The sequence below is a fragment of the Protopterus annectens genome, chromosome 13.part0 (assembly GCF_019279795.1).
Source record: "Protopterus annectens isolate FY-2018-M chromosome 13.part0, PAN1.0, whole genome shotgun sequence".
Taxonomy (NCBI): domain Eukaryota; kingdom Metazoa; phylum Chordata; order Ceratodontiformes; family Protopteridae; genus Protopterus; species Protopterus annectens.
The window spans coordinates 115,115,358-115,137,848 of record NC_056747.1 but is presented as its reverse complement, the minus strand read 5'-3'; the positions used below and the strand labels follow the sequence as shown (position 1 = coordinate 115,137,848).

Here is a 22,491-nt window from a genome sequence, read left to right as displayed (position 1 = left end):
CTGCTATTACTACTATTACTACTGTTACTACTGCTGCTATTACTACTATTACTACTGTTACTACTGTTACAACTGCTGCTATTACTACTATTACTACTGTTACTACTGTTACAACTGCTGCTATTACTACTATTACTACTGCTGCTTTATTGCTGGGACTGTGGGACCATGAGTAAATGGCTGAACAGGTCCCAGTATCAGGTACTCGTGTCTTTCTCAGAGGTAAGCTGTAAGTCTGTGTTTTTAAACAGGTATGAGAGCACATCAAGTGACGATTCCAGTGACGATGGAGATGACAGCTCTTCAGATAAGGTATCAGACGACAGCTGTGACAGTGACATAGCAAATCTGATTGAAACCTCGGATGAAGAACTTAACATAGAGGACAGTGACAGTGATGAAGTGTCAGGAAAAGAGAAGAAAGAAGAGAAGACGAAGAAAAAAATAACTGTTGAAGAGCAGCACATTGATCAAGGAGAAATTAAAGAAAAGTAGGTTTATACGGCATCATAATTCTATAGCCAAATATGGTAAAATAAGAAAAGTAGGTTTATACGGCATCATAATTCTATAGCCGAATATGGTAAAATAAGAAAAGTAGGTTTATATGGCATCATAATTCTATAGCCGAATATGGTAAAATAAGAAAAGTAGGTTTATACGGCATCATAATTCTATAGCTGAATATGGTAAAATAAGAAAAGTAGGTTTATACGGCATCATAATTCTATAGCCGAATATGGTAAAATGTGACATTAGTATCTTGTCTAAACACATGTTGAATGGGGTGAGTCAGGAGGCGAAGGGGAAATTGCAGCCACTAGATTTTGATAACAGGTGATCCAGGTGTGTCAAAGGACATAGAGGATTTTGTTTTTGGAAATTAGCAGTCCAAAGACTCCAGTATCTAGATTGCCTTCATACTAAAGGCAGGAGCTGTCCCTTGAAATGCTTAGATGGGTAGCCCTCTCATTGTTCACTGTGACTTGTGTTCCATTCCTTTCTGACAAAGTCATAAAACAATGTTTTAATTTTGACTAGAAGCTCCGATACCACAGTAATAGCTGTACTCTTTGCATGTTCATGCACAGCTCGCAGTTCGAGTGGACAATGTAGAGGCAGTGTAACCCACTAAGTGCCACCAGTGGACAGCAAAGCATTTTTTGTCCAACCTTTTTTCAATTGTCCGTTCACTTTATTTTCACACCTCTTGCACTCCCATGTACAGCTGCTCTGACTGATAATTCTCCTACCTGAGCTACTCTCCTTGTGCCCTTGATGTCCTTCAAGGATGCATCTGCAGTCCTTACAAATGGGTTGTCCTGCCGTCAGGCAGCCCTTCGGTCGGCCGGATTCCATATATAGATATATATATATATATATAGATAGATATATATAATATATAAATAACACTCATGGGAGGAGAATAAACCCTGAGATGTGTATTGACTTAACTGAAGTGGCAGAACAAATCATTGGGCATGCATGGATTAAAATTAATCATCTAGAACCATCAATTCTATCTTTCATTGGAGATAGCACTACTTGCATTAAACACTCCTATTGTTGAGAACAGTGAAAGCCCTTTCATTTGCATCCAGTGGCTTGTTTCCCTAAATGAATCTCAAATAGAATTGGAGTTGCTTAGAATCATATAACCTAGGTGAATGAATAATCTTATGGGTTACAGATCTTTGACTTGTTTTGTATTTAATCCTTAGTTTATCACCTTGAGCAGTTGCTGAAATGTTGGCTTCAAAGATGGTTTGGATCTTTCAGATGAGCAGAAATCATCACAAAAAATATAATGCCAGCTTGTAAATAAAATATTTGCGGCATGGCTTCTGGCCAGAAAGGTGAAACAGATAGTCCTAAATGAGAGCATAAAAAAGGAAAAAGAAAGAAGACAGTTATATCTAAATATTCTTGTGATACGTTTTGGAAGTCTGTTTGCTTGATAACATAATGGAATCGTTGTAATACAAGGTATTTATTAAATATCACTTCAAATCATCACTTACAGTCAAATGCATTTCAACATCAGGGCAGCCAGGCACTGTTTTTGTTGTTTGGTATCTTTGTTGTTGTAATAGTTTGGGAACGATTCTGCTCCGTCACCTAAACACTCTAGTCAGGTCGGTCATTGGTGGAACAGAGTGCTTATTGGCTTTTGCAGTTGGTGCGCCAAATTATGATGGGTTTGCATGTCGGTGGGGCTGTATACAGGCAAACTTATGAACATTGGATCATACCTGGTTTATAGAATAAACTTCTGTCAGAGTTCATAGGAGGTAATGCCTGAGCTAATATCCCTGGGCAGCACCAAGCCTGGCCCAACAGGGTCCTGGCTGGTGCTTACTTTCAGTGCTGGTTCTGGGTGTCTTATATCCATGGGGTGTCTGGGAATAGTCTAGGGGTGAATTTTTCTGGCTACATCCTCATCCCGGATCTCTTTGAGGCAGTGAGTTGATCTTGACCTGTGGGAATTGTTCATGGGCGATCCTCTGAGTTATAGAACCTGTCCTCCAGCATGTTCTGTTAGAGATTGTGGTGACTTGGTTTGAGAGTCTCTGATGCTTGGAGGGTTGGGTTTCATGCACAAGATGTGGCAATTTCTAAACAGAGCTGGATTGGACGTAACATTAGATCCTCAGAATCCGCAGTATCTAAAGTAGGCACTACCATTGAGAGACAGAAAATAGTTGGAGTTTTAATCTGTCTGCATATCAGGAGAAAGTCGTTTGAGAACTAGGAGGATCCTATTTTGTGAGGCAGCATGTCCAGTTAATTTATAAGTGTCTAAAAATTAAGAATTGCATGCAAATGAGAGAATTGTGCTCTGGCCTGGCTTAATCAGGGGAGGAAAGGTGAGGGAGGCAGTGACCTCTTTTCTTCCTGGATCTGAAACCTTTAGTAATAGTCATGCCACAGGGGACTTTCTGACCACAGTGGCTAGAGATGTCCTGAGGGAGGCATGATCAGCAGGTGGCAGTGGGCTTCTCTGAGCTGTGAGGGTGAGGGCAACATAGTGCAGGCTTACACGTGGGAATGCCTCTGAGACCATACCATGTAGTCAGAAAGAGGGAGGAGGTGAGAAACAGGAATTAGGACAAGTAAGACTCTCCCTGGACAGATGGTCAGACATACTAGAGATCCCCACTCCTTCAGCCACAACAAGATTAACAAGGGCAGTCAGGGAGACAGTGATGGGTCGCTGGGTAGATCTAGCAAAAGGAATGCAGGACATAGAGGATGAGATAATTAAAAATGAAAGGAAAGAGGATCTTTGAGAAAAGAATAAAGACTGTTGTACTGTGTTTGTAACATTGGTGTGGACTGCAGCTGACATCTAATAATTTGAATCTTAAAAGAAAACCCTTGCAAACAAAACCTTTGGAGTTTAGGGAACTTCTACCCCAAATTCGATTCATAGCCTGTAGGTATGAGAGAAGAATTGTGTGGCGAAAATCGAAGTAACTCCTTATTATGTTATATTTAGTGCTTAAAGTCAAACCAACTTTAGTAGAACAAATATTATATATAATACATTAATCCCCCAGGTGAATCATATTACCAAAGTGCTTTGGCCAACCACTCCGTAAAAAGCCATTGAAGTCAGTCAGTGTCTTAGGCTAAAGCCATTTTAAGTCAGGGTCAGTGTCCTAATGGGTCAGTCCTTCAGTAGACAGAATCTTGCAGTCTTAACTCGCAGCCTTTCTAAATTACTAAGCATCCATCACTTGCAAAAACCTGTTGTCTGCCCTGTCTACCATCTTTTCCCAAAGATCAGAAGATAATCTGTTTTTCCCTAATCTGTTTGTCCTGCTTAGTGGTCAGGGGAGAGTCCTTTCTCTGAAATCTGCAATGGAGTCCCTCCCCTATCCTGTCAAAAGAATGGTTTCTTCTGCATCTATGCAGGAGCATTAAATGTGCACTGCTCTTCTTTGGCTGGAATAAATCACTCTGAAGCAGTAGCTGGATTTAAATGTAAAATTCCTTCTCCTTCTCAAATTCATTGCATTACAAAAAATGCATCGCCACCTTGTTTACTCTGAGGTGATCAGTGATCACAATGCCTAAGCCACTTTTCTGCCTCACTTCTGTCTTCACAGAAGCTCACTAATTTTGACCATCATGCCTCTTACTTATATCATAGGTATGGAAATGATCAAAGAAGGATTTAAGAAACTTTGCAATAGGATAAAAATGGCTAGTAAGTGGTGGAAAACTCCAAGCTATGGCTTTCATTTCCTAGATGTTCTTGTCAGCCCTCCAGTCCATTCCACTAATATACATTTAATGAGACTTTACAAATTTGTTTAAAAGTTCCGTAAACTACTCCAAGTTGGATGATATTCTGGTGTTTCTTCTAGCATCCTTCATGTTCAATTCCTTTTAAATCCATCAGCTAGGCCTGTGAATGAGAGCTGATGGCTATTGACTCCAAGTATTCCATTACCTACCTCTAACCTTTTATTATAGTCAGGCCAGTTAGTACTTACCTTGTGCAGTTCTGAAATCTAGACATCGAAATCTCTTTCCTGTCGTACGCTGTGCCTTTTTAATTTAACAAATCTTCAGTTACTAGTTTCATGACAGTCCTCACTGGCTTCACTCGCAAATTTGATTCGTACGGCCATTTGCGACTTACTGTAACCTAAACTGCTAGAAGTAAGCTTTATTTATCATTTTGTACTTCTCTTTCCGCATCATTTATGCAGAAGTAATAGCGTAAGAACACCATCCAGCCTCCAAGATGAGTCTAATAGAGCAGTTTCCCTGATGTTATGGCATTAAAATTACAGATGGGCCGTTGGAAGGAGATTGAGCTTTGCTCATATCTGCTCTTCTCTGCCGCTTGAATTTGCCTTATTTGTTGTGTTGTAGCATATTAAAGTGCACTCTGTATTTTTCCTCCATATTGCAGCTTGAAATAGCCCAGAGTAAAGCATAAAATACGCTGATTGGAGCTCATAGATCTTTTCTCTTGGCTTTTCCTGGTTAAAGGTTCTCATGGCCAGAACTCCAGTCTGCTAATGATTGAGCAGTGGATTTCTGACGGGTGCTGCTACCAAATTCTGTAGCCACTTAACCTTCAAAGCATAGAAGGCGTCGCCCATTCATGCACGACCTTACTCCTGCATATCTTTGGCATAATCTCACCTACAGGGAAGACATGTAGAGCTCTTAATACAGAAGGTGCTCCCAGCTTATAAAAGTCGAACAGGAGAAGCCTCCTTAAGGGAGTTGGCGTGATGAATCCTCTAACCGCTGCACCATCAGCGCCTCCATATGTTAAAGAAGTTCAGCAGTACATCCAGCAATGAGGACTCCTCTTACTGATTACCTGTATGAAATATCATTTAAGATAGCATTACAAATGGGCTCAGAATTCCTTGCTTAAGTAATTTAATCTTCCAAAGGCAGAAAAGTCCCTTGTTTAAAAGCAGGCCCAGCAAACTTGTGGCATTCAGAGCTTGCAGAGACGCTTTTAAAGAATGCTGTCGAGTAACTGAATAATGCATTTATGTGGTAGATATACTTTAAGGAAGTTTTGAAGTTGCAGAAAAACATCTGTTTGCAGTTGTTCGCGCCTGGGATCTAATAAAAAGTGGTCAGTATAGTATTACATTTTGTTTCTACCTACATTGCTGTGAATTTGGCACAAGTACCCTGACAGTGGTCCCTGTGTGCATTTTGGGGATAATTAGGTGATTATTGTCACTGCCTTAAGATAGAAAAAGCAGCTTTGCTAGTTTGGCAGCATATCTTCTTATCTAAAAGTGAATAGATGAACATACATAAGTATATTTTGGTAATGGTATATTTTATATTTTTAATTGTCATTTTTATTCATGTTTCTGTTTGAAAGGTGATTCGTATGCATGAGTAATTGCTATTTTCATCATAGAACTGCTGCTTCTTTCTTATTACTGCTATTACTACTGCTGTACTACCTTTCACAAGCATATGTTACACTTCATTGCTACTAAGTTACCTTTACTGTTACAACTTCAGCTGCTATTACTAATGCTATTTCACTACTGTTACTATACTGCCTTGCTTATTTGCTACTATATTTGCTACTGTTACTACCTTTGTTGCAACAATCGCTGTTGCTGCCTACATTACTATTACTACTGTTACTACTGCTTGGCGCAACTGCTGGTTACTACTATTGCTACTGTTACTACTGTTACAACGCAACGCTGCTGCTATTACTACTAATTACTACTGGCTGTTGCTTTATTGCTGGACTGTGGGACCATGAGTAAATAAACTGGAACAGGTACGGTGCATCAGGTACCTGCGGTCTTAACTTTAGAAGGTGAAACGGCTGTAAGTCTTATTGTTTTAAACAGCGTATATATACATCAAGTGGCGATTCCAGTGGATCGAGGAGATGACAGGCCTCTTCAGATAAAGAGTATCAGAGCGCAACAACAGCTGTGTGAGTGACATAGCAAATCTGATTGAAAACCTCGGATAGAAGAAAATCTTAACGGCATAGGAGGACAGTGAAGGGTGATGAAGTGTCATGGAAAAGAGAAGAAAAGAAGAGAAGAGGCAGAGAAAGAAAATAACTGCTGAAGAGCAGCACATTGATCAAGGAGGAAATTAAAAGAAAAAGTAGTAGAGTTTATCTGGCACACTCATAATTCTATAATGCCCGAATATGGTAAAACCATAAGAAAAGTAGGTTTATACGCATCATAATTCTACTCGGTGGCGAGCCGTAAAGATATAGTGGTAAAATAAGAAAAGTATGCGGTTTGCTCGACGGCATGGTTACGCAATTTATGCAGCCTAATATGGTAAAATAAGAAAATTGGTAGGTTTATACTGGCATCATAATTCTATAGCTGAATACAAGGTAAAATAAAGAAAAGTAATGAAGTTTATATCGTGTATCATGAATTCTATATAGCCGTAATACATAGCGGGTAAAATGTGATATTAGTATCTTGTCTAAACATGCTGCTGAATTGGGGTGAGTCCTCGGAAAGCTTAAGAGGAAATTTAGCAGCCACTAAGATTTTGATAAACCAAGGTGATCCAGGTTATGCTAATCCAAAAGGGACATAGAGGATTTTGTTTTGGAAATTAGCAGTCCAAAGAGCTCCAGTATCGTTAGATTGCAGCTTCGCTTGCTTCAAAGAGGCAGGAGCTGTCGCCTTGAATGCTTAGCGTGGGTAGCTCCTCTCATTTTGTTTCCGCACACTGTGCGACTTGTGTTCCATTCCCTTTCTGAATAAAAGCTCGCATAAAAGCAATGTTTTAATTTTGACTAGAAGTCTCGAGCAACCACAGTAATAGCTGCTACCTTTCGCCAACTGTTCATGCACATTCCTCGTGAAGCCCGAGCCGGACAATGTAGGAGGCTGAGTGTAAACCCACTGCGCCAACACTGCCAGTGGACAGCAAAGCATTTTGTCCAACCTTTTCAATTGTCCGGCTCACTTTATTTCTACACCTCTTGCACTCCCCATGTACAGCATGCCTGACTACAATTCTCCTACTCGCGCAGGCTGCTACTACTCCCCAGCCTCCAATTGATGTCGGCTTCAAGGATGCAGACCAAGAGTCTCCATAAAATGGGCTTTCTGTCCTGTCACAGGCAGCCCCCTTCGGAACCGGGCCGGATTCCGAAGTTCGTAGTCTGGCCTCAAGCTGGTGTCGCACTTCACCCACGCCATAATGCTGCACGGTTATTCGGGTCATAAAGGCATCAGCCGACGCCATTTTCCTCAGTCTTTCTTGCCGGCAATTAATGGCGCCAGAAGCCAGAAGCCTGTTCGCATAAAGTGCCGGTCGGTCAGAACCAGAGATGCTACTACTACCGAATAGCTTCTACTACTACCGTAAGACTTTAAGAATGCCAAGTACTCCCCGTTGGGGACTCTCTCTTTCTCTTGCCTCAGCCAATGTCAGAAAAAGTGAATAACCTGTTTAAATTGCTTGGGAAACAAATACTCTCATAAAGATTTCCACTCTTACTTACCTTACTTTAGCCCATTGACTCACCGGCGAGCAGTCATTCAGCTCTGTGGCTTCTTTTCGGCTCACTTGACGCTTTAGGCCGGTCTGAATCTCTGCTGAAGAGTGATTTCACCCCTGCTTTTGCTCTATATTATGCCGGGCCGGATACTCCGGCTTCACGCAAATTTCTAAAAACGCGAAGGAAAAGGACCGGGCATGACTCTCAAGGGTCGCAAGGTTTCGGGGCCAAACCAAGTGTTGCCGGTTAAAGCCAACCGCGGGTGTGCTGCGGTTCTCAGCTGAAACTTGGAGTCCATGGTTCCTTCCTTCTCGCCAAAGCTTGCCACTTACTCGAGGCCTCACTCCAGCTTGGCTGAAACGGATCTGCCACGGAAATCCCACCTGCTTCCTGCAGGTTCTCAGGGATTTATCAGACACTATCCCTTCTTGGATATTTCTACCCCTGCATGGAGCTGCTAGGGCCTCCCCTGCATCCGCTCCTTGACTAAGGCGGCTCGGCTAGAGGCCTAAAGCAGCAAAACTACCAAAAACTAATGCCTGCTAAGACCCTCTCTCTGCAGACCCAGTTCCTAGTTCACAAAATGCTTCGCCAGATCCTAGCAGAGGATCATCATCTCTTTGACCCGAGGATCTCAACCACTTCCAGACCAGGGCCTCTCACTCCACCTCCAGAGAAGAGTGACCCAAGTACTGGAGCCCCCTTGAGCCAGTTTCCTTCATAGATTGAGCTCCCTCTGATGAATCAGATAAATACAGACCCTCCAGGAGGCCCTTTTTCTCCTTATGAGGACTCTGATGCAGAAAGAGTCCATTCCTTCTGCCTCTCCGCTTCTGAGTAATTTTCTTTGCAGGAAACCTTGCATGCTAAGTGAGGGGAACAATTTCAACCGGCAGGGCCAGGATTTTGTGACTCTAGGAAAAGAGCTTAGAACCTTTTTGCATTTGCCAAGCATAGGCCTTTAGCCATTCCCTCCAGTAGCGCATTACTGTTGGTGGATGGATGCTTTTAATGATGCTTCTGTACTGCTCAAACTCGACTCTCTTCCTCCAGCCCCCAAGCTGAAGCTCGAGAGGTACTACAGGAGTTCCGGACACACATTATCATTTTATTATAAGGCCCCTTTTGCAGATCCCAAAACTATATCCTACTTGGGACCTAAGGCTGTGGTGCAGCCTCTACCTCTACTTCAAAACCCTCCTCCCTCTGAAAGTCGGGAAATCCAGGGCCTTAGAGAGATTGCAAAAAGTTTTACACTTCTGCTACTCTTTCAGCTGCTAGGGCCTTGAACTGTCGGAATTCCACATGATCCAGTCGGTATCAGGAGATTTATGTTAGACTAGTTAAACTCAAAAGCTGTCTCGGATGAACCATTAGGAGCGAAAAATCTTTGTCTAAAGGAAATGGTACATTTTTCTTTCAGCAAGGTCAGTAATCATTTCGCTTAAAATGGCCGGCTGCTGATTGCACTGGAGGCTTCCTTTAGGATCACTTCATGACGCAATGGCACAAGTGATCAGAAGACATGCATGGTTAAGAGTAAAGCCTTACTAGACCACATGTCCAAATCAAAGCTACTAGATGCTCCCATGGACAAAGAGATCAATTTTGTTATGGCTCTCCTCTGCACAGCAGGTGCTATGAAAAGAAGATGGAAGAAAGGAAAGCAAAATCTGTCCAGGACAGTCAAAAGGATTTCTTACAGGTCCAACCTCCAAGGTTTAAAGCATGAATTGGCCCTCCAAGAATTAGTCGCTTTCCAGACACCTCCAGAGCCTCGAGAGGCAGGGGCAGGAATAGGCACTCAAGAGGCAGAGGTCAATCCAGAGGTTGCTCTATAGGGGACGCCTATGGCAGCTCTAACAACCAGCCGGGTACAGCCACAGATACAGCCATGTACCACCACTACTACAGGGATAATCACAGTGACTCTGGCTCTGGCACTGCAATAGGGAACAACTAGGCTGCCCTTAGGCTGGAAGCTAGGCCTTTATTTACAGTAAACTGGTATTTGCATCACAGGAGATAAGTGGATTTTTGTAGACAATAGACCAAAGAGTTACTCTGTTTCTTAACTTCCATACTCTACTTCAAGGAAGAGAGGAATGCTTAAAACCTACCTCCAAATCAAAAGGCAGAAGCTCTTAAAACAAATAAGCTCACTCTACTAAGGATGCAGAGCTTGCCAGAAAAAAGTACTACGTCCATCGAAAGCAAGGGGCCAAGGATTTTACCCAGGCCTTCCTGGTACCAAGAAAAGAAAACCAAATGGAGACCTGACCTACCGACCTGTCCACTTTTTAAATACATACGCTCATTGTCCCAAAAATTCAAATGTAAGCTGCGACCGCTGCCAAAAGCAGCTGGCTGGCGGGCGAGGGTCTTGGCTGGTAACTCCTAGATCAAAGGCGCTACCTGCCGTCCCATATATTAGAGTGCAGAAGATACCTCAGATTTCTTGCAGGGATCAGAGACATTATCAATTCTCAGCATTGCCCTTTGAAAGCTTATCTACTGTAAGCTACAGAGTGTTCACGTAAATGCCTGAGCATCAGTAATTGCTCATTGCAGGTATTTACCAGGGAATCCAAAATCTACCCTTACCTGGACGACTGCCTAAGCTGTAAGCTTGACAACAAAAACAAGCTAGGCAGAAGACTTAGAAAAGGGTCATTTTATCTACTGCAAGCCCTGGGATACACAGTTAATACAAAAGTCAAAGGCTGATACCATCCCAAAGGATGACCTTTTTGGGTGCAGAGCTGGACACATCAAAACAAAATGGCATTCCTAAACTGCTTAGAAAAACTGGAGCAACTCCCCTCTCTACTTCTTGGCATTAACAAAGCAGAACCAGCTAACAGCAAGAAAAGTCCTGACAAGCCTTGGGTCATGGCATCCTGCATAAGGCAATATTGGTTCCACATGCCAGACTACATATGAGAAAGTTACAGTGAGTACCTAAGGAATTTATGGAGTCCTGCACAAGCACAAGCCTAGAAACCCAAATTCCAAATAAAAAATCCCATGCACCAAAGCAAGCAAGAATCTCCCAAATGGTGGAGCCCAAGGCCTGTCGGGATCAAACAAGAAGGACTGCCCTTCCACTGGCACCTTCAAATCCAAGCTTGCACTCATCACAACGGACCTCAGACCTCAGTTGGAGGCCCAAGCATGTGCTGGACAAGTGCATACGGAGGCTTATGGACTCAAGACCAGCTGCACCCCACGCATTACAAATCAAAAAGGAAAAATGCTGGCAGTAAAACTGGCGGATTCGTGACATTCAGAATCCCGTATTTCCTTCGGGACAAGGTCAAATAACTGTTGATAAGGATTGTAGACAAATAACACTACAGTTAAGTGTGGTATATCAACAAAGGCAGGGGGAGGCTTTACACATTACAGACCACTCTATGCTGGGATGGCAAATGGACCTGGGAATGCTTGGCCCTGAGCTCACAAATAGGAAATTCAGATTACAAACAAGAATTTGTAACAGGAAAAGAAAACATTCTAGCAGACTATACTTCAAGGGTGGGAACTACCAATGGATGCCCTGATGCTCACTTAATGGATGCTTCGCATCCAGATAGATTCTCTCAAAACCATTACCAAAGAGAAAATGGGGACTACTTTAGAAATAGACTTTATTTGCATCCCCAATGCTAATCACCAAACTGAAGAAATTCCTGCATAAGGGCATGATACTCACCCACTTTGCTTCTGGAAAAGTGGACTCCCCTATCCTTCAGTTGGAAAACTCCCTGGACAGCATATGCATTCCCCACCTCCTTTCCCCTTTGATGCTGCTAAAAGGTGCATTAATGAAGATCAAGAAAAGAACGTCCAAGGATCATTCACGATAAAACTCCAGATCTGGCCAAGGCAACATTGGTACTCCATTACTGAGGAGTAATGTCCTCCGGGAATTCAAATATCAGGACTCTACCTCTAAGTTCCCTTACTGTTAACACAGAACAAATCTGCCAAATACCCTGCATCCAAACCCTGAAAACACTGCAGCCTGGACTGCTCTTGGAACATTGCATAAGACCAAGATAACCCAAATTTAGGTTGGCCCCAAAGAGGTTAAAGATATTATCTTGGAGGCTCATGTGAGACCCTCACAAAAGAAAAGTAATTATTCAGCAAAATGGAAAAGAATATCACATTTGGAGTACTGCCAAAGAAAGGAGAAGAAATGTAATGTCACTGGTAAACATGTAGCCAACATCCTGGAATAACAAATACTTGGCAGAGGCTCTTCCTACAACGGCCTGTCCTATTCCCTTCCATTAAGATTCATGCATCCAAGCCTATTTCCAGCCAGAGAATACTTACTTAGGATCCTCCAGTCTTCTCACATCCTCTGCTCCAGGCAGTTTTGAGAGAATTAAGAAAAATGTAAAAAAAGGAACCCCTTCCGCTGGGGGTTAAATTTTGGGAGAAAAAATTAATTCCTTTTAACCACAGCGTTCTGAAAATTGGTAGTATAGCATGAAAACATACACAAGTATATTTTGCATAGTATAGTTTACATTTTCGTGTCATTTTTTTATTCATTTCTGTTAAAAGGTGTAATTCCTGCATGAGTACTGTTACAACTGCTGCTATTACTACTGTTATTACTACTATTACAACTGCTGCTATTACTACTATTACTACTGTTACTACTGTTACAACTGCTGCTATTGCTAATATTACTACTGTTACAACTGCTGCTATTATACTATTACTACTGCTGCTTTATTGCTGGGACTGTGGGACCATGAGTAAATGGCTGAAAGGTCCCAGTATCAGGTACTCGTGTCTTTCTCAGAGGTAAGCTGTAAGTCTGTGTTTTTAAACAGGTATGAGAGCACATCAAGTGACGATTCCAGTGACGATGGAGATGACCGCTCTTCAGATAAGGTATCAGACGACAGCTGTGACAGTGACATAGCAAATCTGATTGAAACCTCGGATGAAGAACTTAACATAGAGGACAGTGACAGTGATGAAGTGTCAGGAAAAGAGAAGAAAGAAGAGAAGACGAAGAAAAAATTAACTGTTGAAGAGCAGCACATTGATCAAGGAGAAATTAAAGAAAAGTAGGTTTATACGGCATCATAATTCTATAGCCGAATATGGTAAAATAAGAAAAGTAGGTTTATACGGCATCATAATTCTATAGCCGAATATGGTAAAATAAGAAAAGTAGGTTTATACGGCATCATAATTCTATAGCTGAATATGGTAAAATAAGAAAAGTAGGTTTATATGGCATCATAATTCTATAGCCGAATATGGTAAAATAAGAAAAGTAGGTTTATACGGCATCATAATTCTATAGCCGAATATGGTAAAATAAGAAAAGTAGGTTTATACGGCATCATAATTCTATAGCTGAATATGGTAAAATGTGACATTAGTATCTTGTCTAAACACATGTTGAATGGGGGGAGTCAGGAGACGAAGGGGAAATTGCAGCCACTAGATTTTGATAACAGGTGATCCAGGTGTGTCAAAGGACATAGAGGATTTTGTTTTTGGAAATTAGCAGTCCAAAGACTCCAATATCTAGATTGCCTTTATACTAAAGGCAGGAGCTGTCCCTTGAAATGCTTAGATGGGTAGCCCTCTCATTGTTCACTGTGACCTGTGTTCCATTCCTTTCTGACAAAGTCATAAAACAATGTTTTAATTTTGACTAGAAGCTCCGATATCACAGTAATATCTGTACTCTTTGCATGTTCATGCACAGCTCACAGTTCGAGTGGACAATGTAGAGGCAGTGTAACCCACTAAGTGCCACCAGTGGACAGCAAAGCATTTTTTGTCCAACCTTTTTTCAATTGTCCGTTCACTTTATTTTCACACCTCTTGCACTCCCATGTACAGCTGCTCTGACTGATAATTCTCCTACCTGAGCTACTCTCTTCTTGTGCCCTTGTTTTGGATGCTGTTCTCTTTCAGGATGGAGTGATATGCCCGTGTGCCCTCCTGTGGTTGTGTGATACAGTCCTGTAACAACCCATAATTATGATACGGTATACTTCTGTACCCTGTCTTGATGGTTCACTACACCTGTTACTCCCATGATGGCATGATACCTTCATATGCATCATACAGGTGATCTATTTCTTCAAATGTGCTGAGGCATAGTTTCAGAAAGGGCTAGGTCATGTGGTACACTGACTACATGATACAGCTCTCAATGTCTTGTCTACACAATCGGGGACAAATCCAGAAAAAAGCAGAGACAATCCGGGACACTTTTTTTTTTTTTTTTTTTAAATATTAGTGCCATTAATGGTGAAGGTGACAGATGAAGAGAATGTAAATTACATGCATTTTCTGAAGTAAAAGAAGAATACAAGTCTAATTGTAATTATTAAATGTAATCAACCACATTTTCTCCATGGATCATCAGTTTTAGGTGGGATTAGGAGGGACTTTGAGCCAAAATCATGGGTGTCCCCAAAAATCAGAAATAGTTGAGAAGTATGCAAGATACAGTCTAAATAAATACCAATCTGACAAATATTCTAAGGTTACTCTATGCACTTGCCAACAACATGGTTACATACCCATGTAGTCGCCTATTTTGGTGTGACACACATCCATCTATGCTCTCATAATTTTATTATACAATGTACTTGTCCACAGTGATGTGATAGACTACTATAGTCTCTAACAGTTGGTAATGCTTTCATGTATCCCTTTTGATGGTATGGTATCCCTGTGTACTTGCTCGCAGTGGTGTGATGGACCAATGAACACTCTAGCAGTTGGTGATGCTTCCGTGTAACCCTTCTAATGGTGTGATATCCCCACATACTTTCCCACAGTGGTGTGATGGACCAATATACTCTCTAGCAGATGGCGATCCTTCCGTTGTACCCTTTCTGATGGTGTGGTATCCCCGTATACCTGCCCACAATGGTGTGATGGACCAGTGTACTCAAGCAGTTGGTGATGCTTCCTTGCACCCCTTCTGATGGTGGGTGTCCCTGTGCCCTTGCCCACAGTGGTTTGCTATACATCCATGAATCCTCTGCATCATGGAATTATGTATCCATGTAGTCACATTGTTACCATCTTCATCAAGGTTTCCCACCATCGGCATCAGTATGGCCTCCGTTTGTTGATATAAAATACACTAGGTTATACGCGAGGCACGAACAATTAGCCACTGTTCTTTAGCAAGTTGCCATGCACTGTGTATGCGTTTGTGTTTTACTTGTGTTAATAATTCTATTGCATGCCATCTGTCCATGTTACAGATTAAATATTATACTCCTTTTGTTGGAATACGAGTTAAAGGACCTCCTGACTCATTACGTTTATCTAGCAGGATGTCCCTGTCTAATGTGTACACCATGTCTGCTTACTCCGCGTGAACAGTGGAGTTTTACATTACACAATTTATTCTACTTTTACAGAAATTAAAACAGAATCCATGAAAGAAACATCAGGAAGAAATCTGAAATTTAACAACACTGTAGCAATGATCCCGAAATAACTACATTGTAGGAATGCTGTTTTGCATTATGGTGCAATGACAAAATGTTTTTACTGTACTCTGCTAATTTTCTGTGTAAATGTATTTATTTAACCTACTGATTTTTATTTGAATGCAGGTTTGAACTGAGTATGGAAATGCGAGAAGCATGCTTAATTCTGAAAAATCACCTAAATGATTCAAATGCTATGAAAAACAAGGATGTGGTAAGTTGTCCAGTATTTTAAAGGAAGAAACATTTCATTTATATACAACACTGCAGCTGTTTAAATATTTGCCGACTCCACAGAGAAGACGAGAGGCTGCTAGGTATCTTTAACTCAATTTTTCATACTGACTTTAAATCTGATCACTTGATTGTAGTTATCTGTCAGGTATGGTTTTGACAGTATGGGGTTTCCTGGGTAAAAAAGTTATACTCTATGTAGGAAACTTACTTTAATGAAGCTTGCATTTTAAGTGATTGCACTGGCTTTGGCAAGTAATGCAGTACAGTAATAATAGGAAGAAAAACTACTGCAGTAATGCTTTAAAAAATGTGAAAGCAAAACTTGTGGATATGCATTATAATTTAATTGCCAAGTTTTTTATGTTACTGAATGTCCTGCCTTCTGTACAAATCCTATTCTTCAAGCTAAGAAAACCAGTATAGTCACCTTTCTGTTATCAGTTATTAGCAGAAAAAAGGTATGCAGTGTTCTGTGTTTGAAAAACTTGGTTAATGCATTATTGTTTCTGCCTGTTCCTGGTTTACAGGTGTCCAGCAGCAACATAATTCAGCAAGAATGGTTTAAAAAGTCCAGTCAGAAATCTTCTGTTCCTGAAACTGTGGCAGATTACCTGATGGCTTTTGCTGAAGTCTCACCAGGAATGCTGGAGTATGTAGTCAATATGGCAGATGGGAATGGAAACACCGCTCTACATTATAGTGTATCACACTCCAACTTTCGCATTGTTACACTGCTGCTCGACACAGGTAGGTAGTGCATGCAAAATTGTGCATCTCTCCCATTTGATGCCGTTTTTATATTTGTATAACAATACTGTTTAATTAAAAAGAAAATTGTGATTCTTGGATAACTGCCATAAGAAGAAGGTGATAATGTATCTTCTACAAAGCCAAAACGATGTTTATCTTTGTTAATTACAGACGCTTCATACCAGCCTTCCAACAAAGGCATAGAGCTTATCCTTTTGTATTTGATTTACAAAACTGTTGTAGGAGAGCTTATGTTTTTCAAACAAATATAGGAATAGTGTGCTACACTGCAAAATTCCTGAGCTTTATATCCATACGGATGGGTTATGGTGTAATCATGCAATGACAAATTATTCTCTTTCTGTATCTACATTTGCAGTGCAACCTGTAGCATGTTCTAAACCCCATCCCTTAGACGATGCATTTTATTAAATCATAAACATAAATTGCAAAGACTTTGCATTTCACTCTAACTTCTTTATATTGCATAAGTACATTTGAACTGTGATGGCCGTTCATTGAATAGAAGCCTCTAACAACAAGCACTGGGTAATTGTACATTAAATATCATTGTTCCTCAGCTTACACAATGTCTTTACATATGCATTTTCACATTCTTTCTTTTTTGACCCACTTTATAGTACACCCGTAGCTTATAGGGTTCAATTAGAAGTGCAGACTTTTTCATGTAGAAAAGAATACCCCTTATCAGCAGTAAGTTAGGAATGCCTTTTATTTTCACTGGAAGACTACCATTAATATGTAAAAGCGACCAGAACTGAAAACGCATACCTTAATGATCAAAAGGGAACTTTCTTTTGAAGTAATTCTTTCTTTTTAATCAGAAAACTAAAAAGCATTTAAAACCAATATAACCTCCCGTAATCCTGTTTAAGTTCTTTACTATAAAGTGGAGTTAATAAACCACTGATGTAGTATTTAATAGAAGAGTAAAAGGTGGCATAACATATTTATTAGATTGCTAGAAAGTACGAAAAGGTAAGATACAAGAACTAAACAGCGTGTTGTACATAGACTGACTCAAAACCTGTCACTATACTGAAGCCCACATGAAGACAAGGAGGACAAGCAGACTCCACATATAAGGCGCCATAGCCATCCCTAACAATTATCTATGCTATAATTCCAGTTATTTTTATTAGGTTTAATATATAATTATTGACCATAGGAGGGGCAGGACCAATGTGTTACCCTGTGACCAACCAAAATGCTGCTAGCCCAGCTAGCTAGAATTTTGTAAATAATTATATGTCACTTTAAAATATTAATATGATTTATTTAGAGATATGACACTGCCAACCCAGTTATCTGGAATTTTGTAAATAATCATATGTCATTTGTGAATGTTAATGTGATCCATAGGCTTGTCTTACAAATGTAAGAGAACTATATGTTATGTGGGTATTAAACTACTGGTGTAGAAGTGTGTGTTGAACTGTGTTATGTGCTGAGCTTCAAGAATGTAGCCACAGTGTACCCTGCTGGAACAGAACAGAAATGTATATAAACTATATTAGTTTGAACATACAGAGTTAACTTGCAATACTTAAAGCAAATAAGTTGAAATTGTTTACAACTGTGCTATAAAAGTTAATGCAAAGAGACAGAATGTCTAGAGCTAGAGGGTTTTCTATTGTCTTCAAACAGAAATAATTCGTAAGTTTAAAGTGTAAAAGTGTTCACCTGTTTTATGACTTCCAGTCCTAGGCAAACTTCTGAGAGAGATATACTTATCTCACAGAGATGCTGAAAAGTCTGTTGGTATCTGTTAGCTTGGGTGCTGAAGGCAGGTGGCACATAGTAATACTTTGATATTAATTTGAGAACTCTCCTCCGAGTCTGTGCATTTTGTATTTGCCTTTGGACCTGGAAACCTCCTCTCATCAGCACTTGCCTTGCTAATAGAAAGTAGTCAGGGTACAATAATCTCTCTTAGAGATGGGAATATAGTAAGATTAGTTTAGATGTTTTCTGTATTTATTTGAGACTGTCCTGCAATGTTGTTTTAAAATATTTCCTGTGATTCTGAACTTTGTAGTCACTGTACTGAGTTAGAGTATTGTCTTGTTCTTTTATTTATTATTAAATATATTTAAACCTTTTAATTGTGGCTGTTTTTTGTTTAGAGATATTTAAGGTCTTGGGAGTACTTGTATATGTATTTGACACTGTATAGGCCACTCCTGAATAGCCTTGAGAGTCTTGGTCACACTTAGTTGAATAACAGTAACATTACACAGGACTGGTCACCCTTTGGGGAAGGGCCTTATAGTATCTGATAAGTAGTGGTTGGTGGCAGTTGGTACTACCTTGTAGTCTGGGCAGAAGGAGGCATAGCTAGTGAACCCATGCCAGCCTTCCTCAGGAGTGTCTGTGTGTTTATATATAAATCAAATTTCAGTGTGTGTGTGTGTGTGTGTGTGTGTGTGTGTGTGTGTGTGTGTGTGTGTGTCAGCTACTTGAGCAGGGACACAAAGCACTGGTTGGACAGAGAAGGTGCTGGAGGTTTTGGCTTTACCACTCTGCTGAGATCTTAACCCTATAGCTGTGCCAGCGGGGGTAGTCTTATTGGAGATCTGGCGAAAGAGAGAGAAACCAGCCCCAGACTGATCTGTGTGTGCTCTTAAGAGAAATTGTACTTTACTGTGTGTGTACGTGTCATCCTCCCCATGTGTACGTCCCTCACTGGTGCTAGTGAGGATTGAGGCTCCTTGTTTACTGGGCCTGTGCAGGGGCATCACATAAGCAATGGGATAGGTTAATTTATGCACAAAAAGGGAAACCAGCTGGGCATAAAGGTAGCCTAGTATTTGCCTATGAACCTATGTATGATAACTTTCTAGCAATCCAATAAAGATGTTATTAGAAGGTAAGCTAAAAAGACCAGAGAGCAGTCAGTGTCTGTAAAATCTGTAGGTGACATTCATTTGCATGATTGCATTCAGTGAAGTTCAGTAACCAAGTTTAATCAATGATTATCTTTTAGAATTTTCCAGTATTTTTAAAAATGTTGAGTAAATGCATTACTAGACTGATTAGATGGGCTGTATCATGATGGAGTTACTGGTTAACTTTCTGGTTGTAAAGGGAGTGGAAGGATAATAAATGGTTGTATATTAATTGCAGAGTATGTCTGAGGGATGGTGTCACATGACCATATTTAACTCTTAAATCCATGGCACTGCAGTATCTGTGGACATGCATACTAGGGATAAAAATTATATGACGATGGAAAGTACTTTTATAAGTCAGACTGGTGTGAATATGCCTGAAAGACCTCTGAAATATCCATATTTGGACAGAAAGAAGCCATTTAACCTTAAGTAAGGATAATGTAAGAAAAATGGTAAAGTAAAGACTGAGAAAATATACAATGAGGGCAACATATAGTTGAAATCCAAATTTGTTTATGAACTTATGAGTAGTTATAAATCAAGAGCATAAGACCAACAAAACTTTGAGGATGTGATGAGGTTTGTTAATTGGTTAAGTACTGAATGCTCAGTAGGATATGTTAAGGTTTGTTAGGTAATCGGATACGTAATGCATGCTCAGTAGGATATGTTAAGGTTTATTAGGTTATCGGTTAAGTAATGAATGCTCAGTAGGATATGTTAAGGTTTATTAGGTTATCGGTTAAGTAATGAATGCTCAGTAGGATATGTTAAGGTTTATTAGGTTATCGGTTAAGTAATGAATGCTCAGTAGGATATGTTAAGGTTTATTAGGTTATCGGTTAAGTAATGAATGCTCAGTAGGATATGTTAAGGTTTATTAGGTTATCGGTTAAGTAATGAATGCTCAGTAGGATATGTTAAGGTTTATTAGGTTATCGGTTAAGTAATGAATGCTCAGTAGGATATGTTAAGGTTTATTAGGTTATCGGTTAAGTAATGAAAGCTCAGTAGGATATGTTAAGGTTTGTAAGGTAATCGGTTACGTAATGAATGCTCAACAGAATATGTTAAGGTTTGTTAGGGAATTAGCTAAGTAATGAATGCTTATAATATGTTAAGGTTTGTTAGGTAATCTGTTAAGTAATGAATGCTCAGGATATGCTAAGGTTTGTTAGGTAATTGGTTAAGTAATGAATGCTCAGTAGGATATGCGAAGGTTTATTAGGTAATCGGTTACGTAATGAATGCTCAGTAGGATATGTAAAGGTTTATTAGGTAATCGGTTAAGCAATGAATGCTCAGTAGGATATGTTAAGGTTTGTTAGGTAATTGATTAAGTAATGAATGCTCAGTAAGATGTGTTAAGGTTTGTTAGGTAATCGGTTAAGTAATGAATGCTCAGGATATGTTAAGGTTTGTTAGGTAATATGTTAAGTAATGAATCCTCAGTAGGATATATTAAGGTTTGTTAGGTAATCTGTTAAGTAATGAATGCTCAGTAGGATGTGTTAAGGTTTATTAGGTAATCGGTTAAGTAATGAATGCTCAGTAGGATATGTTAAGGTTTATTAGGTAATCGGTTAAGTAATGAATGCTCAGTAGGATATGTTAAGGTTTGTTAGGTAATTGATTAAGTAATGAATGCTCACTAAGATGAGTTAAGGTTTGTCAGGTAATCAGTTAAGTAATGAATGCTCAGTAGGATGTGTAAGGGTTTGTCAGGTAATCGGTTAAGTAATGAATGTTCAGTATTTCTAAAGATGCAGTATACAATAAAGCACAAAAACAGATCAGAAAAGACTGAAAAATGAGTTGCAAGGATACCTGTGAAGGTTAAGGATGCTGAATTTGTTTAGTCTGAGTTATAGAAGGGCACATGGTGACGTTAAATGGTCTGCAAGTCAAGCAGGAGTAATTAGTTCTTAGCTGTTTACATTTAGTGAAAGTAAAAAGAATAAAATTGTAAAAGGGAGTTAGACTGCAGAGAAAATATAAAAAGAAATGTAATGCAGTGGTTATCTGAAAGATTTATAAAACACCTAGAGTGATATGGCAGCAGAGACCACAGAGGATTGTGAGAAAATCTAGCTGTTAAATGAGTGAAAAGAGATTTGAAGAGTGATTAACAGAATCAATTAGGCAGAAAACTTCTGATTCATTTAAGGAATGACTGTATTATCTGCCCAACATCACAGTCACAGAGATTGTTCTTTTTAGGAGCCACAGATCTTGCATCTTGTTTGGAGACTTTTGACCCCACTACCCTATTTTCTTAGTCATATCTGAGCTGCATACATATGTGTGCATGATATCTCAAAGGAGATTAAAAATATACCTTGTTAATCCATGGGACGATCTAGTTTTTTACCCCTTTTTAGCCAAGACCCCAGTCAAAAAACAGCACTGGTACAGGATACAAGACGTAAGTTACAGTAGTGTAGAGTTAACAAAGTGTACAGTTGTATAAAACATGTTCAGATCTGTTTGAAACTGTATACAAAAGTTGCATGTTAAACTCTATTAACATTTATGTTCCGTTACTGAAACTGTTTTTGTCCATTGGCATTAAGTTGTATATTAAAGACCTTTAGCTCAGCCATGATCTGTATAACACTGGTATCTGTCCACTGTCCTTTGACTGTAAACACAAGTGCAGTAATATCTTGCTAAAACACCCTTCCTGAATGTTCAACATGAATGGATGGTTGTAGGCTGCTTTACTGTGAGGGTCCCCTTATCTGTAGACCTTGGGGAGTAGTGATGCATAATGGTACATCATTTCTGATATAGAGGTGGACAATGTCCTAAGTGCAGTATCCTAAAAGTGAAGCTATTTAAGAGGAGAGCAACTCCTTCTGGGATTGGAAATCAGTTTGCTCTTTGACTAGACATACACTCGGAATTGCCTAGACATAGTAAGGCCTTGCTGAGTCTAATTGACGGCTGCTAAAAAAGCGTTTACTAGAAAACGGAAATCAAAGTCTAGACCAACTTTACTAGAAGTAGTGATGATAGTAAGAGGTAAAACAAAGTACAGTTGTGTACCTACCACAAATGTAGATGTTACTGTATTCACTGTTGCAGTCAT

At 39.9% G+C, this 22,491-nt stretch overlaps 1 protein-coding gene across 1 annotated transcript in view; it reads left to right on the top strand.

Annotated features, from left to right (window-relative positions):
* KANK3 (KN motif and ankyrin repeat domains 3) overlaps positions 1-22,491 on the top strand; it is a 274,252-nt gene that overhangs the window by 110,522 nt on the left and 141,239 nt on the right. The window contains exons 4-6 of the mRNA XM_044090687.1: positions 252-491; positions 15,625-15,712; positions 16,263-16,482. Of these exons, the coding sequence (XP_043946622.1) occupies positions 252-491; positions 15,625-15,712; positions 16,263-16,482 (548 nt within the window). The remainder of the gene's footprint in view (positions 1-251; positions 492-15,624; positions 15,713-16,262; positions 16,483-22,491) is intronic.